Consider the following 18,079-nt stretch of genomic DNA (forward strand, 5'->3'; position numbering starts at 1 on the left):
TTATTTTAAGTCACCTTGTGTTTATTTCAAAAAAGTCTCAGTTTTGAATGGTGTTGCGTGGGTAAAGTTATGTCAGAATTATGGAGATAGTATGCACTGCATGTGTTTTTCTTTCCTGCTTAATAGAGTTCCTGGTGCTCACCATGGCGAACAGTGCACCTGCCATTTTTACTGAGCAAGAACGATCACTGTCACCAGGAAAAGTCTCGGGGAAAAAAAAGTCGAGTACAGCCGAACACGAAACGAACCCCCTCCCTCCCGTGTTCTCCTCCTTCAGTCGTGGTGCAAGCAGCAGCAGCCATGTTGCCGCGAGCTTGTTCCGGTATCAGGGCAGGATCGTGCGCATAGACTGCATTCGGGCGCAGCTCCTCGCCTCTCTGCCCCTGTCGCCTGTGGCACTTATCTCCAAACAAGAACAAGAAAAACCCCGTCTGTCGATAATGGATTTTACAACCTGATGATTCCTACTTGAGTCGGCTGGTCACGGGGATAATAGCAGTTGGTGTATCGACAGGACGAACTGGTGTATTCACCATACACTGCAGTGCAGCAGCGGAGAACGACCTTATTCCACTCACGCAACAGAGGGAACAGCACCGGCGATTTCCGTAGATTTTGAGTTTTGAGGCTTTGCTCTGTGGCAGTCACCGCCGCGGCGGCCACTGGAGGATAAGCTAACTAGCTAGCTCTCCATCAGAAGCAACACTAAATTAGCTAGCCCTATGGGCTAAAATCGGCCAGCTATTTTGCTAGCGCAACAAATAATTTCACGTTTCTCGTCTGCCATGTGACCATTTTACGGAGTGCTGCGTTTATTTTTCGGTTGCCCTACCTCGGATATCTTGTTGGGAACCTCTTCGATTGTTTTGTGGGAGTTGGGAAGGTCGAAACCTCGCCGGGAATAACTTTGGCCTGAAAGTTTGTGGACACCAATTCTGGTTTCAGACCTGAAAGGAAACGACCCAGGCAGCAAAAGACAAACACGACAAATCGCATTAATGAAGACGTCACTGGATGTGTGTTTCTTGTAGATTTCGGCGACTGCCGAAGCTTCTTCAGGCGCTGTTAGCAACTTAATAGGTTAGCATGTTAGCCACCTAATTGTTGAACCTTGTCTTGCTCTGTTAAACCATTGCCCAACTTTTCCTCAGGCTAGCCCAAGTAGCTAGCTAGCAAAAACGTCACATCATCGGGTTGTTAGCTCGCAAACAACCATTGACACTGAAACATTTCTGATTTGGGAACTGGATGACCTCACGTCTAAGGCGAATCTGAGAGGGATATTTGTTTTGCCTGTTTTGTGCTTGCTGACAAACATGGGCCCCGCGGTTTCTGCTAGCTAGTTTCCAGCTAGCTGGCTAACTCGACGAGCCGCTGATGTGGGATTCAACTTGTTGATTCACGGGTTAGTTGTGCTGCTAGCTGGCTAGCGCCGTACATCTGTTGGAAATTGACTCCTGTCATCAGTTACCCACATTATAAATGCACAAAAGACACTGAAGAATCATTCTCGTTTCATCGTTCCTTTCCCTCTTTTGGGCAACCCCAAGTCTTTCAAAAATGTCAACAAGGCCCCCACTGGTACAAGTAATTGAAAATTCGACCACACAGGTAAGATGCACCTCTAAGATATTTATCCCATATAATAATATTCTATGAATACTCAATTAAGTTGTTTTTTTTGCTTTGGAGAGAGGCCTTGTTTCTCTCCTGTTTTTGCCGTGATTCACCAGTTTGCCTACGCACTCTCACTAAGTTCCCCACTCCTTCCAGAGAGGGTGAACACATTTAGGTTTCTGTTTAGTCTGTGACTTTGGTGCATGTCCTCCTGCTTGACTTCTCACCAGTAAGACCCTATCCAACCCTGTGAACCAGTTCCACCTGGAATTTTGTATTCTAGTTGTATGTGTAATGTAAATGATAGATAAGCATAGTTTTTCCTAGAGACCAGTCGATCATCATGAATTCAAGTCAATATGGTTGAGATGACACATATATGTGCATACTAGATATTTATAGATATTTAATAGGGTAACTTTTCTGCCTAAATGTAAACCGACTTCTTGAAGAGAAAAGCAGTATATTGTGTTTGTGTATTATAGAATTGACAGAGTAACCATGGAAATAATTGACCATTTTAGTGTAATGGAAAAGCGAATATGGACGTGGTCATAAAAATGGCAAACTTTGTGTTTGTTATAACACACTATTCAGGGATCAATTCATAAATTGTTATTTGACAGGTTGAGATCACCGACATACCTTGAGTATTATTATTGGCTGCTAGATGTGAGGGTAGAATCTTGTCATATTTAGTTCAGAGGGCCATAGAAATAATGCAGACAGCACACATCTGGAGGGCTCTCAAGCAAACCCTGATGCCATTTCATTATTACACAGGTCATCATTACAAAGGACTGCCAGTGTGTGGCATTAAGAGTATATTTTTCATGTTTCTGCTCAGTTGAGTGCAGAAATGCTGTGGTAGGATGCCCTTTAAGTTTGAGAACACCAGTGCAATGTAAACCGTTATTAACTCTATTATGACCATCATGATAATCAGGCTGTCTGTATTTATTTTGATTTTATGGCTGTAGTGTTGTCAAAAAATGTTGAGTGCTTCTGGCCTTTTATGCCCCTTTTTCCAAGATAACTTTCACTTTCAATATCTGGCAGTTATTTAACTGTTTAGGGATTATGGTGCTGAGAAGCTGATGTCACAAATGTGCGATGCGCTGCTGAATCTTATCTGTGACTGGGCAGTCGTTCTGTGGTAGTTCCGAGGGTTACCGTAATTACAAGTATATGGTGCTAAACTCTATTTCTCTGCTTTCTGGTATCCACCCATCCATCCATCTTCTACTGCTTTATCCTCCACACGAGGGTCGCTGTGCCAATCTCAGCTGACATACGGTGAAAGGCGGGTTACACCCTGGAAAGGTCGCCAGTCCATAGTTTTTTGCATTTTCTAGGTATCACAGGTGGTCTAGGAGTTACGGTAATGAGAAGTATGCATGCCAAATCCTGTCACAGAAGGGTTAATCAAAAGCGGCAACAAAGCTGCTTTTTATAAGTCTTAATCTTTTTGTCTTAAAAGACATTTTTATCTGTAGTGTCACTTTTGAAGACACTGGTTGTTTGTCCAAGCAAACCGTTTAACTTCCTATACAGACCATGGCTTGCTTCATTACTTGAGCAACTGTTTCCAACATCACGTTTGTCTCTTAAAACTAAATATCTGATAAATGAACAGAAAAAAATCTGCATACATCGTTAGTACATGTTCTCAAGGCAAGTGTGAAGGTCAATACATTTTCATATGTCTGTTTGAGTATCTGTGTTTCAATGTACTTCCTCATAGGCTTTTTATGGCATCTGAGATTTGGCATTATGCATAGCAACATTAAAATTGACCAATTTTACAGCCTTTAGAAGTATTTGGGTAAAAATCTTTGTGTGGGAGACTCAAAGGTTCAAATTAAGTTGTTTATACAAATGCTGATGAAAGTTAGCTGTTGATACCATGGAGTCACTCATGTGTTTGTGTCTCACAGAGTTGATCAGTGCATCCACTAGAGCCATGGTTCTCAAAGTGGTACGCAAGCTTCCCCAGGTGGTACTTCTGAGATAAATCAGAAATAATTTCTACTGTATATACCAGGGTATGTGATTGGAGTGGAGCTGAGGAATTTTGACCAGTGTAGAAAATGAAACAAATAACAAAAAAATATAATAAATTATATGTATTATTATTGGAACTACGGCCTTTCTGCATGGAGTTTGCATGTTCTCCCCGTGTGTGCGTGGGTTCTCTCCGGGTTCTCCGGCGTCCTCCCACAGTCCAAAAACATGCAATGTGGGGATTAGGTAAATTGGACACTCTAACTTGACCATAGGAGTGAGTGTGAGAGTGAATGGTTGTTTGTCTCTATCTGTGTGTGGCCCTGCGATGGACTGGCGAACTGTCCAGGGTGTACCCCGCCTATCGCCCGATGTAGCTGAGATTGGCACAGCACCCCCCGCGACCCTCTGGTGGAGGATAAAGCGGTTAGATGATGACTGACTGACTGACTGATCATTAGAGTCACCTCTTAATCTCATTTTTGCTAGATGTGTATGTGAGGAAGAGGAGGATTATACTTACTGGGAATAAATCTGCCTCCTGTGAAAAGTCCGTAGCTGACTTTGCTTGGCCTACTAACACCACTGTATTTTAACGTTGGTGATAATGGTGTTACTTAGTGCAATATTTTCTTCTGTGGTACTTGGTAAAAAAGTTCCAAGAACCACTGCACTTGGGTGTACAGGAAAGCATATTAGGCTAGACTGGTATCTTGGTAGGGGAGATGTTGGTAAATAAATTCCATGGACACATACATGTCCACTTACCAGCTATACCTAAAATGTAGATTGGAATCAATACCATTAATTATGCAAGTCTGTAAGTTTGGTGTGTTTTGACTACATTGGTGTTACGCATTTATTCAGACATGTTCAGACATACATAAGTATCTTTAGGATGAGCAGACTTCCTCATTGAAGCCAGGTTTTGGCCCCTACAGAGGCCTGTGATGGAAAAACAGAAGTCTATCAAAACAGTTCACACAGCAGAGTGCAACATTACCAGTAAGTAACACACATCATGGGCCAATGAAATACACAAGCTACATGAAGATAAAGGGCAGATTACAGTTGAACATTAAACTAATGTTCAGTGTCTTGGAGATTAATAACAATCAGACTTAACTTAACTCATTGTGCAAACTTAAGCAACATGCTGCTGTTGTCCCGAAAGGTCTTTTATTCACTACACAGCATCCGAAGATGATTTAGGTGTGGAGGAAAAAAAGTTTGGGGCCCTGGCAAGTCCTTAAGTGGGTTTGTAGGCAAAAGGTCAAGGATGGAAATGTCTACACAAACACAGTTTACACAGTTTAAACACCATCTATTGAAAATGTTTTGGGTCATGTTTAAAGAAAAAATAGCACTTGACATGGTGGTGTTGACAAGATTCAGACATCCTGTCTTTCTGTTAGAAAAAGTATATATTTGGAGTGGATCTTATTAGAGAATGTGTATTTTGGTAAAATTCATTCTCTAATTCTAGCCTTGTTACAACATACAAACTGCTTGACTGGAGTTGGCTGTTCATTTTAATATTTCACAACAAATTAACCTGGACCTAGCCAGATTACAATTCCTTGCCCATATCACAAGAGAGCTGTGACTTGTCACCTGGCATTGTGAAATGACGGAAGCATTAAATTACTTTAATCTGACATGTTGCCATGTTACAGACTTGCCAATGGTGATAGTTGAAGGAACCTATTTGAATATGTTACTGTTGATGTTACACCTGTTGAGCTGGAGCATTAACATAATCAGGTGATATATGTGTTAGGTGTTGTCTTATGATGAATGATTGCAGCAGATTTGTCTAAAATGGGCAAGAAATGTGTTACCATGTTTTCTGTAGTTAGTTCTCTGGGTACTTCCCTTTGACGGGTTCAGTAGATTGTCTGATTTCATATTTTACATTGTTCCCTGTCTATTCACATTGCTCCCTTTTTATTGAGAAGATATACTGATGTGATAATAGGTTCTGGCATGCTTCAAAAGGAGGTGGATCCTCCTTTTGGTGTGTTGGATTTAAACTATTAATTCGTCCAAAAAACTATTTATTTTGTCCAAGTGTGGCTTTCCTTCAGTGTGTCTGTGAAGCTCCAATTGGAACAAAAGGAGTAACCATGAAAATAAATCCCATTTTGTGTATTTTAAATATTTTTAATGGCACCTTCAATGTTAGGCCTTCACCAAATGTTTCCCATAAGTAAAAATCAGAAAGGAAGTCGGATTCTAAGTATAAACCCACTGCCACCTACAGAGCACTGTCCTGTTTGTGTGCTGCTTCAAACAAGCAGGAAAGGTTAGGGTGGGTTCTGTGAGACTCGCGTCTTTATTGCAATTTTGTCAATTCAGCAAATGTGAGGAATGGGGAATCCCTAACACTATGCTTTTGTTTGAACATGAATAAATCATAATGATAATTGTCTATGCTGGGCTATGAAGATAAAATCAGGTAATCCTTTATTAGTCCCACAACAGGGGCATTTGCATTGTTATTAGCTGTTGCCCTTCAATTTCCTTTTACTTAAAGGTCCAATGTGTATTTATTGGCAGCAGTCAAATATAGTAAGTATGTGTATCTTAGTTTATAAAAGCTTTAAAATAAAGATTGCTTGGTTTTCGTAGCTTTAGAATCATCTTACTAGAGGCTGTCACCTTGCACTGCCATGTAACTATTGCGATTGAATGGATAAAAACCAGCCAGAGCATGTGTTTTTCATTTTGAAGCTGAAGCTTGCTATGCAAAAGAAGAAACGCTTCCTTCATGGTACGTGAAGGCCACTGAAGCTCCCTGATGTGCTTCAGGAAAGGGAGGGGTGAGTGACAGAGTCCTCTGTTTGTCACAAACTGCACTCTCAAATTAGATTTCACTCCACACTGGACCCACAATAATAGAAGTATTATCTCTGGTCTTATTTTTATAGATTCAAGTCCAGCATTTTGCCAAATTTAATTGCAGGCCTTGAGAGATGCTGGGTAAACTATCCACACAAAAATGTTCCCTCCTTTTCTATTTTTGGTGGACGTTTTTGTAACCTGTACCAGGACTTGAAGCAGTGATGGTTTTAGATTCCAAATGCCATCAGCCAACACAGTAACAAAAGACAAAGCGAACACACTTTTGGAAAATAGTGAGTGTAGCTAAGCCCAGTTTGATATGGTTCACCTGACACCTTGGGAGTGTGAAAGCCTGGCAGAGAATCTCCTAGAAAGGTGGTGAACTGGAAATTCAATACACATGAGATAGAAGCACTGAACGTGTGAGTATATTGGCACAGGCATGTTGGTGAAGGAATGGGGTTTCAGTATTATTATTTTAAAATAATTATTCTCAGCTTGTTCAATATTCGCACTCACCTTGAATGAGTCATTGTGTAAGAAATCTACAGCACTCGCATGTACTGTACATGTCGCTGTTACACCCAGGAAACAATAAATCATGACTCTCTCTTCCTTACCAGACCGGTCACTAGGCAGATGAATAGAAAGACCTTAGCAACAGAGAACCTGCCTTGTTCATGCACACACACTTTGGCTCACACTCACACTTGAAGCCCTGCATACTAGTATTACCTTAATGTTTCCTCAAGCACAGATAATTGCAGTTAGTTGTTAACTGGGGTAGCATTACACCTGGTAAACAACACATTTAGTGAATTCTGTTTTCATTTTATAGCTGAATTTCCTATGGCCACTTGAATGTAGGACAAGCAGGTGCTCCCGAGGTGTTTAACCAACAATGCAGTGGAGTTCAGTGCTTTGTATATGCGTGTTGGATTGTCTGTAGAAGCAGGGTAGAACAGGCCTTTCCAGTTGAGCTGAGTGGTAGGTGTGGCACCTAACTGCAGGCCTGCTGTTTGAAGGAATTGACGTCATTCAGGTGAAGGAGCGTGAATTTCTCTCACTACATTGATGTTATTTGGTCTCTCTGTTCAGTCATCTATTATCAGTAAAGAATCGATATTTGGACTTCCTATGAAGAGAACGAATACATCTGTGAACTGATAAGAATAAACTGCAAACCAATTCTTTTAGGTGATGATTTTTTTTTTATTCAAATAAGATTTCAGTGTTTACAGTTCCTAGCAAACAGACGGCCATTGTTTGTCCACCAAGTGCTGTGTCCAAGTTGTTGTAAAGCTACTTATTGTCATTACATATTTCCCAAGACTATGTGTGTCAGAGGTGTTTGTTGTGGTGATTGTTCCACTACAACTTGATTAACCTTCTTAACAGTCTTTGAAACAAATGAAACAAATCTAGTTAAAATGCATTTAGGCCCTTTTTTCTGTCACTTAACTGCTTCTATCCTATATGATTAGCTGCATTTTAAATTTTCTAATCTCTGGTGAGTCGCACTATTCAATGAGTGGCAACATTTAGTTAGTTTTGGTTCAAATAACCATAAATAAATAAACACTAAGAACTACCTAATAATTCATAGTGTTCATTAGAAAAAACTTTATGCATTCTTGTATTTTGAACCGCATAATTATTTTGGAATCCAATAGACAGCTGTTGTGACTATCAACAGCTGGGTTTTAAATCTATTTTAAGTTGGTGTTTTTCCATTTTAAAATGTGTTGTTTTTTTATTTCTTGAATGAAGTGAATGCCATCATTACTGGCTAAACCTTTCTTTTCTAACTCTAATTAGTGGGTTTCAACAAGAACATTTTAAGCCGAGATGACATGCAGCATAGATTCTAGCTGCACTGGTAGTGAGCTAGTGACAGTTAGTGAGTCAACTGTGTGGCTGAAATGTAGAGTAGACGGACAAACCAGTCATGCTTATTATTCACTCCTAATTAACCTAACCCACATGTCTTTGTGTTGTGGGATGAAATCCATGCACAAAAATACAACTATATAGATAGTCTCTAGCCGATTAATCTGTGAGCTTTTTGCTGTGGTCACCACTTAACTACAATGCAACTTTCAGTAAAAAATATAATGCACTTATCTGACATTCATTGCAGCGATTTTTCTGAAAAAAATTACAAAACAGAATGTTCGCATGTTCACTGCTTACAGAGAACAGCACAAATGCAATGAAGCACTGTGCAATTTGCCCAGACTGTGACAGAACAGTGTAAATATGACTTTTGAATTAATATGACACACACACACCAATGGAGTTGATCCAGTTTAAAAGGCCACAAGACACTGGATTCACAGCAAACTGTTACCCACCGTGGCACCTCCTTGCTAAAATAAGGGGCCTCTCACAAACCTGTGTGGTGGACTTATGGCATAGCTACTATACACATGCAAGCTTTTGTAGTGATGCGTTATGTAAATGTGTATGTTACTGCAATATATGTAATGCAAAGGGTTAGATACAATTTTCCTTTAAGTGGTGCTATTTTAGCACTTAAACTTTATTTTAGACACAAGTCTGCCAGACTTTGATGGATAAAGTGATCACTTACTGTATACATTTGCATTTTTCATTAGATCATAATAGCACTCTTGTTTTGTCTACCTTGCATTTTGTAGAACAGGACTGAGGCAGTGCATGTGCTCCAATTCTGAGTGTGAAAAAGTGCTTCATTCCCATCCTTTGCCAAAAATAAATTCATACAAACCTTTTTATGCCATGGTCCTGTTTAACTTGCTTTCCACTATGTGCTTGATCAAAAGAAACTGTCGGACAGGCACAGCTGTGTTTCTTACAGATATTAAGCAGCTTATTATTAACTTTAGTTAAATATAAATTTGGTCACTGTAGAGATTTTTATTATACTGTCCACAGCGTTAACGCATGTTGATGACGCCATGGCTGCATTATAACTAAAGTTGCAAGGTTTTTAAATGGCTGAGGGTAGCGAGTGCGTGTAGCCAATAATTGGTAAAAAGGACGAATGCAACGTCAGTTGTATGGACTTGGTTTGGTTTCAAAAAATGTTATATCAAGAACAGATAACCGCAGGGCTCTAGAAATTTTTAGACTGTGATTACATTGGTAATTATTGAATAAAGTCCGCCTTGCCATTCATTTTGTTTATCATGTCTGTATGCCACCATGTCAACATTTAATGTTTGCATTAACACACGCTGTATTTGTGCTTCGGATAAATACAAATATTTACTTACACCTTATTCTTAGTATGAATGTGTATGAAAAATAACAAAGATGCAACCCTTAAAATTGAGACGAGAGAAGCATCCTGGTGATTAAATCCCTTCAATCAAAAATGCGTGGTGCTTAGCCACATGCAAGGTAGACCCCCAACTTCCTGTCCTTTTAATTTCCCTCTTATCGGAGTTGTTTTTACAGACTCTCAAATTATTTCCTTAAACCTATAGTTTCAGTTGGCAGCTGCAAGTCTTACTATAAAGCAAGCAAAATATGGTGTTTATAATGATGACTTTAGCGATACAACTGAATCAAGCGTGGCCATATTCAGATATGCCACTATGTGTTCCACTTTAAGGACAACAAACTGTCCTTGTCTCATATATTCTTTGGAAACTCATCTTTGCATTGAAGAGGAGTATAAATAGTAACATAAACACATGAATAGCAGGGTAGCGAAAAAAGTGATGGGAGCAGGGAGGGAGCAAGAGAAAATGAAGGATGAAAGAAATCCAAATAAGCATGGAGACAGAGGGTAGGATTCAGCGAGCGACAGATCTCCATAGCAACACAACCATCACGACTTGGAGTTGGGAGGTGTGTGTTTGTGTGTGTATATGTGTCCTACCACCCACAAATTCCAGTATAATGCAGCAGCTTTTGTATGTGGTTGTTATTTATCCTTGTTTGTTCTGAGTTTTTTCCACATAAAGCTTTGTTAGGAGGAGAAATCAAGATTTAGGCTTGCATGCGTTTTACCAGTGTCTCATTCATAAGCAGAATATTGATTATTTTTCTGCAAGTCAAAAATAATAGTGAAGTTGTTTTTAATTCCAGTATTGTTGGTCTTAAAGTTGATTTAAACCAACTTGTTGAGCATTAATTAACAAACAAGAGATTAATTTAGACAAATGTTCTGTATGAGGATCATAGTGTTATGGACAAACGCTATTTTAAAGCTAATTATACCAGCTGGTTCATTTAGGATAAACCAGCAATAATACATGTAGTTACTTATTGGCATCTTAGAGTGATGATACAATAGTATGTTAACATGTACCCTAGTCATCATAGCGGCTCTGTAATAGACACAAGGTCTTGGTGACCTTATAGTTATTTTCTCCTTTGGGTGTACAGGGCCCTAATAAGGACTACACATCAGTGTCTCAGCCAATAAAACTTTGTATGAGCTATGTTTTAGTTACTCAATTATCCATACTCCTGAGAAGAAATTAATGTTTTAACTGTTTGCTAGACTTCAATGGCTTGGTCAGCCCCGTAAAAGCAAATGTCATAGAATTCAGTTTATTATGAAGTTGCACCATCCGTTGACAAGCTGAGTGTTGGTGGTTTCCTCACTGGCCGTTTGCTCTTTCATAATAAATAGGTGTGGGGTTTGTTGCCAACTTCGTCCTTTTATTTACCCAGCACACTGTGACCAAATTTGTGTCTTTTTGATTCTTATTGGGCTAATGCTGTTCCGCATGTTTACAATTACGTTCTCAGTCTTTGTAAATGCTGTTCTGAACAGCAGTTTTTAGCACTGTTTATTAATTATGACGTCAACAGACAAACAGGCACTATGAGAGCTTAAATATATACGCTTTTTAAAATAAATAAATAACATTAGCTTAGTTGTTAGCATTTAGCCACTACTTCATGTTTTGGTGTGAAATACACAGATACTATGCATTGTGTTGGTAACTGCTGTACTCTGTGTTCTGTTGAGCTCTTCCTGACTCTGTGGTGACAAAGTCAAGTTGTCCTTGGACAGGAAGAGACAGTGTTGTTAATTATTTCAAATCTGATGACTGCGAGAAGACATTTTTAGTACAATAGGTTGTAGCTGATGTAGTAGCTACAGCTAGAACTTATAGCACCTAGAGAAATTGTTTGACATACTGTTTTTTCTACAACTCTAATTTTTTAATGTTCTTAAAGAATTATAATTTATTTAGCAAGACAGTAATGTGTTTTGGTTATTTTCAAATGTTCAGTTGATATTGCAGAGTAGGCTAATATATAGTTATTTTCAGTTTTGTAAAAAAAAAAAATTCTAAGTTTATTACCCCCCAAGAAGGTTATGTTTTCATTAGTGTGGGTTTCTCTGTGAGTTTGCCCTTCTGTCAGCATCTTCATGGCTACAGTTTTTGATGGATCAATCTGAATTTGTTGTTATGGGTAGGTGATCACCCAAGTATGTTCCCATTAAAGAACTCTCTATCTCTTATAATGGAATGGAAAAAAAAAAATCATATCTCAGGCAGTCTTCTGAATCAAGTGGGTCAAAATGTAAAAATGTCAGATGCCTTTTATGTAAAACACAGGTGACAAAGCTATTGGCAGAGGTCTTTGCTCTCTGAGTGCTCTTGTTACTCTAATTTTGCTGCTGTTCCCTTGATGAGGTTTTTGCTGTGTTTGCTCATTATGCTTTCAGGTTCAGCTGTCTCTTTATAGTATCGTGTAGTTCTCACTTCATATGTGACTGTCCTTTAGGGTTACTTTGAGAACCATACTCTGTGAAATTCCATCTGGTTATATCTGAGTGCCTTCCTCCCTTAACTCAGATTAGTAAAGGTCAGTGATAATGAGGCCTGAGTCAAAATACAACCAGTATTCCCTTGGATTAACATTACTCTGTCTCTGTGTGTGGGTGTATGGGTGTGTGCCTGTACATGTCTTTATTGGGCTGTGAGGACACAATTTGGAGTGTGTGTGTGTGTGTGTGTATGTGTGTGTGTGTGCTGGTCATGTGCATATGCTTGTGTTTGCAGTAAATGGCTCTTAGCTGCATGCATCATGACAGAAAGTCTTCACTTTGTGTGTGTTTTTGGGAGGGGGCTGAATTGTTGGGCCGGATATAAACACTATACTAATGGTCTTTCCACACGGTAGGCATTGGACAAAAAAGGGCTGTGCCATGCAACAGGCTTTACACAGAATAGTGTGTTTTGCTTTTGAATTATAGTTATAGTTGAAACCGGTCACTAATTTGACCTGGAAATTATAAAAAGCTTTGTAAAACACCAACAGCAGCCAAGTTGCAAATGTATTTGAAGAGTTGATACATTAGAAGTGGTAAAACTTTTTAAGAAATTAGTTTTAAGATATAAAAATAAAGTAAAGACCAAAACTTAATCTAGTAAACTGGTTTCACCTAATTGGTCACCTGAAGTGCTCTACACTTCACATTCATGGTTCCATTTTCCTTTGAACACATGCATAGTGAAACTGGATTTGTTACTGACATTTACAATGGTTCAAAGGGCAGTTTTTAGTTGCAGTTTTTATGCCATAGTGATTATATGTTCCATTGGACTTCCTTGCTAAACTGTGTATGATAGCATTTCTAACTCAACATTCATAAGTTACAAGTAGCATAGACATGGTAATGTGAGAACTAAACAATGATGTCACTTATTGTGCTCCAACACATCTATAATTATAACTGAGGGGAGAGGTGGGTATGCGCATATGTATGTGTTAATATCTTTGTGTGTCTGTGGTGGGGGGGAGGGGCATCTGCTTGGCCTGCAGCTGCCCAAAAATGAAGGAAGAATCAGAAGACAAAAATAGTCTGACATGAAAGAGGATAGGAGAGAAGGTAGAGGAAAGAGTTTAGGGCTGTGTAAGAGTGAAAGATCTCAGTAGAAATGCTGTAAAACAAATAAACTATTCTACTGCCTTATTAGGCCAACTGACTCCTGTGTGGTGTACCATCAAAGCATTTGCTAATCAAAGAATGAAAATTGTCCATCTAATTACCTTAATATTAGTTATACGTGTAAAACAGCCTTCATTTGTTTTTGTTTCTTCAGCCATGTGTGAAACACAAAATGTGTGTAAATCACTTTATTACATTCATAAAAGTCACAAAGTTATAATGAGAAACTGTGAAATCACGTCTTTCAGTCATTTTTTGTCTAGAAGTTGCCACCTCGATAAGAGTGTCAATGTCCAACACTGAGCTGACATGATACTCGGTATCGATCTGATATCACTAGATCGTACATTGGACAGATAAAAATATAAAATCAGATAAATCCAAAAATCATATATATATATATATATATATATATATATATATATATATATATATATATATATATATATATATATATATATATAGCATGCTTGAGAAAATCAACAACAGCTTGTTTATTTCTTCCTTATAGGATAAGAATATTTGTTACACATTTGGACAATAGCTTGAAATGGCTAGCACAAAGTGTACAATTACTGTATTGGACTGATCTCGGTATCGGCAGATACTCGAGTTTGAGATATTGTTATCAGTATCAGACAAAAAAGTGGTATTGTACTATCCCTTATAAATAGACAATATTTAAGACTTCATTGAAGCTCTTGTAATCCCAACCTTTCGACGATGTGTTACCTCAGTTTGGCCCTCGTCTGGTAGCTTTACTTTTGTAAAGCTTTATAGCTCTCTGTAGTCAGGTTGCATTTTGTTTTATTCATGGTATATATAGGATTTTTTTTTTTTTTATTATATATATTTAAAAAAATCCCATCTAAAACGTTTTATTTCAGTCTTGAAATAGACCAAAAGATTTTCCGTTGTATGTTTTGTTTTTTTTAAATGTGTGCTGTTGTATTTATCCAACAGTTTTAAATCAATAGTAAGTTGACTTGTTGATTTAACACCTTTTGAAATTTGTGGAAATTTCAGCTGAGCAGTAACCACTTTGATGTGTTGGTATAAAATTATGCTTTCTCTTCATGAATCACACCTGAGCATAGAGGTTAGTAGTGGTCGACCGATTCTAATTTTTCTGGGCCAATATTGATACCGGTTATTGCTACTTATTGAGGCTAATAACTGATACCGATATGCATGTCTAAATTTTGAATTTTACTAACTCAAACACAAAACGTCTGTTAAATGTTTATCAACACTTACTAACACCATGATTGTTAAAATAAAACACCAATACCGACTACAAATGTAACCATCCAGTTGGATAATTGGTCAACCCCTAGTTGTCAGCATTATCGAATGAATCCTCTTTGAGTTACTCCTTCTTTCATACAGTTGAATGCTATGGTGATAACTCAAAGTCTAAAAAAAAATGCCTCTCAGATTAAACAAGCTGGTAGTACATTTTCATGAATGAGTGGGGATTCATGTTTCTATGCTTGAGCTTTTTGCTGATACATGTAGAGGACATTTTCACCAACAGGATGCCTTATCACTTAAAAGTAGACCTTAGGATAGACAAACGTTTTGTTATGGGCATGATTTGACCTGCAGGCTCTATTTTGGACACCATTACGCTTGTGAGCTCAGTGCTAAGCTAGGGGAGTGACAGAGAAAGATGGATCACGTAGATCTGTGTGTGGACAACCCAGCTGATCCAGGAATCAGTTTTGCATTGTCAGATTTGGTCTCATTGTCTCAAATAGTGTCCACGTATGACACATCGTCTTCCTCCCTCTCTTCCACATGGTCCAAAAATAAAAATCATTTGTGTCCCCTTCACACTGGGCAATATGAGGCTTTTCCCCGTCCCCTGGGTGTAAAGTAATGTCTGTTTGTTTTCCATCCCAGTCCCGCACTTTTGTTCAAATTGAATCTGGCCTATAACTCTTTATGTTGGTCTGCACTGTCAGCATTAAGGGGTTGGTGGAGGGATGCAGACATTATTAGATCATACCATCTGGACCAAGAAACACAATGATGTCATCTTGTATATCCCTGATTCCCATGACCTAAGATATAGTATCAGAGGGAGGAACATGTTGATAAAAATGTGATCTGTGGTTAATTTGTGAGAAAGTGACCCTCTAATTTGCTCAAATCAGAGAGCGATAATTTACTCAATCAAATGTCTGTGTTGGAGCAGGAGAAGGATTTGATTTGTGGGAACCTCTTCACTCTGCACCATCAGTGTGAAGTTCACTCAACCAGCTCTCTCTCATTTGTGTCTAATCTGAGGTTTGTGTGTGATTTGTGCTGCTGTGTACATGCCTTGTCGGTGACTGACTGTATACCTCAACTTATACCCCCGACTGGTCATGATACAGCTTGTGTGTGCGTGTTTGCATCTCGTCACCCTGGAGCCAGTCGTCCTCGCCCCTGACCCTGATCCTTGTCACCTGTCTGCTCAGATCACACAGACACACATTCGTGGACATTGACATGCTCACAATTGCTGTGACCCTTTCCTGGAGCTGAAACCCAATCGCAGTTGTCAGCCATGCAAAACTTGCCAGCACAGCAAGGTTTTGTTTTCTTTTTGTGGGTGTGTGTATAACTCGAAAGACCTACTGTCTGCTGTAAAGTGAACTGAGGCAAAGAGACTGTTAAAAATAACTTTATACATTACTGGCTCTGGCTGGATTTGTGCATAGGATCATAAGCTCAAGTTAAGTCACATATATAGTCAGGATGCAGGGGTGATTATTATTTTGTGCTTTACTTTATCTGAAACTAATGATGGGCATTTCGGGCAAACAAATATTTTGAGATACACAGGGAACTATTCATCAATCTTTCAGATACACCCACACATTCACATGCATATAAAGAATAATAGAATCATTCAGATTGCATACACCTGCTTTACTTTTCAAATTATTTTATCCATGACCCATCCCTCCCTTTATTCAAGACCTTTTCATGATTACATATTACTGTACAAAAGAGAGTCAAAGATGTTTCTCCATCATTTTAAATAAAATCTTCCTTGTGCTTTTGCTCAGTCACAGTTTCTTCCTATCTTTTAAGTAATTTGTTTGCTGACACACAACTTTCTGCCTTTTTTTTTCTGTCCAGGAGTCCAAGTCATCATCTGGCCGCTCCAGCATGCCTCGGTGTCGGAACTCCGTCGCCACAACCACATCAGATGACCAGCCACACATTGGTAACTACCGGTTGCTGAAAACCATTGGCAAAGGCAACTTCGCCAAAGTCAAATTGGCACGACATGTCCTCACCGGAAAAGAGGTAAGCATATATGTGTGCACTCCAGGTTGGCATTTGTCCCTTTAGTTCCTCTTCCAGAGGCCCTCTGACTTTGCGAACTTTAGACAGCTTTTGTCACATTCAGGACAAATGTTTGGCTATGGCTTGTTAGCCGGACAAAGAAATATAGCAACATAAGCCATTTTCTTGAAAAGATAGTCAATGTAAAGCTTAACTGGTTTGACTGTTGTGATTCAAACAAAAGAGCAAATTGTCCCTGTAAGAAATTCCGTAAAAGTAACTTGTAAACTCTGTTTTCAGGAAGTGATGATTTAATCACCACAAACTACTTGCAAGAGAAAATAAGCCTCATGTGTTTTTAACTAGCTGCAATGGTTTAAAGCATAAAATCTATATAAATATTGAGCGGATGTCTAAATTATAATCTTCCTTCCTGCTCTCTGAGGATCGGGGAGGGTTCACGCTGTGATGCACAGTAGTTCTGGTCTGATCTGAGGCTTGCATGGCTTTGGAGACTGTACATCTGCTGCGGGAGATTAGTTCACCATTGTCAGCTTGAATAGTAAAGCTTAAATGTCGCTAGCTTACTGCAAATTCCAGATGTGATGTAACAGAGTGGTCTGTCCCTTTAAGAGAGAAGCTGTGTCTGGTGTGAGTCCATGCTGGGCTCTGTCTGAGGCCCTGTCAAGTCAACTGTTGGCCTGTGTGAGACCAAGGGGTAGGCGGGCTCTGTCAATGTGTGACAGCCCTGTGCCTGACACGCTGATAACACTCCATGTGACTTGCTGGCACGCACACACACGCTCTCAAAGAAAACAAGGGAGAGTCAGAGGGCATGAAAGAGTAAGGCAGACAAGTACAGCCAGAAAAAGAAGTGGAAGAAAATAGTTTGTTGACAGCGAAAAACAGAAATGAGAGATGGAGATATCGACCTTCCCTTCCCTGTAGTTTCTCTTTGTTGCCTTTTCTCCTGTTCTGTTTCATTTCATATTCCCTCCCGCTTTTATATTTTATGTCTATCAGCCCTGTGTGCTTTTTTAAGTATAATTTTTGTTTCACGTGTTGGTGTCCACTGTTTGATTGTGAACTCTAGGTGTTGGTATGACGTGGGTATAAAACCAGCTCTAGCTGTGTGTTTGTCCCTGAATTCTGCACCGTTAAGCAACTGTCACCTGCCTTGATTGTGTGATTATCACTTCATGCGGCAGGATCATATTGTTCCGTTGGATCAATTAACTGAATCGGGACCATAGGCTGGTCAAAATCTCCTCACCATTTCTTGTTAAATTTAGAGGTTAGATGTATGTCAGGGTTAGGCCTGAATTGGTAATGGTTGAGGTTCGGGTTAAGCCGTTGACAATGAAGTGTTGAATGGTAATCCCAACAAGGATAGCTGTGTTTGTGCTGTTCCCATAGGCCTGTTGCTGG

General features: G+C 39.2%; 1 protein-coding gene across 16 annotated transcripts in view; it reads left to right on the plus strand.

The window, feature by feature from the left end:
* The first annotated feature begins 266 nt into the window (after positions 1–266).
* Positions 267–18,079, plus strand: part of mark2b (MAP/microtubule affinity-regulating kinase 2b) — a 45,702-nt gene continuing 27,889 nt past the window's right edge. For 10 of the 16 annotated variants that reach the window (XM_044021608.1, XM_044021603.1, XM_044021606.1 and 7 more), the window contains exons 1-2: positions 268–1,611; positions 16,502–16,672. In XM_044021608.1, the coding sequence (XP_043877543.1) occupies positions 1,561–1,611; positions 16,502–16,672 (222 nt within the window). In that variant the 5' untranslated portion in view covers positions 268–1,560. Of the gene's footprint in view, positions 1,612–16,501; positions 16,673–18,079 lie in introns of all 16 variants that reach the window. The other 6 variants (XM_044021598.1, XM_044021601.1, XM_044021609.1 and 3 more) reach the window with 2 other exon arrangements.

The sequence above is a fragment of the Solea senegalensis genome, linkage group LG3, assembly GCF_019176455.1.
Source record: "Solea senegalensis isolate Sse05_10M linkage group LG3, IFAPA_SoseM_1, whole genome shotgun sequence".
Taxonomy (NCBI): Eukaryota; Metazoa; Chordata; class Actinopteri; order Pleuronectiformes; family Soleidae; genus Solea; species Solea senegalensis.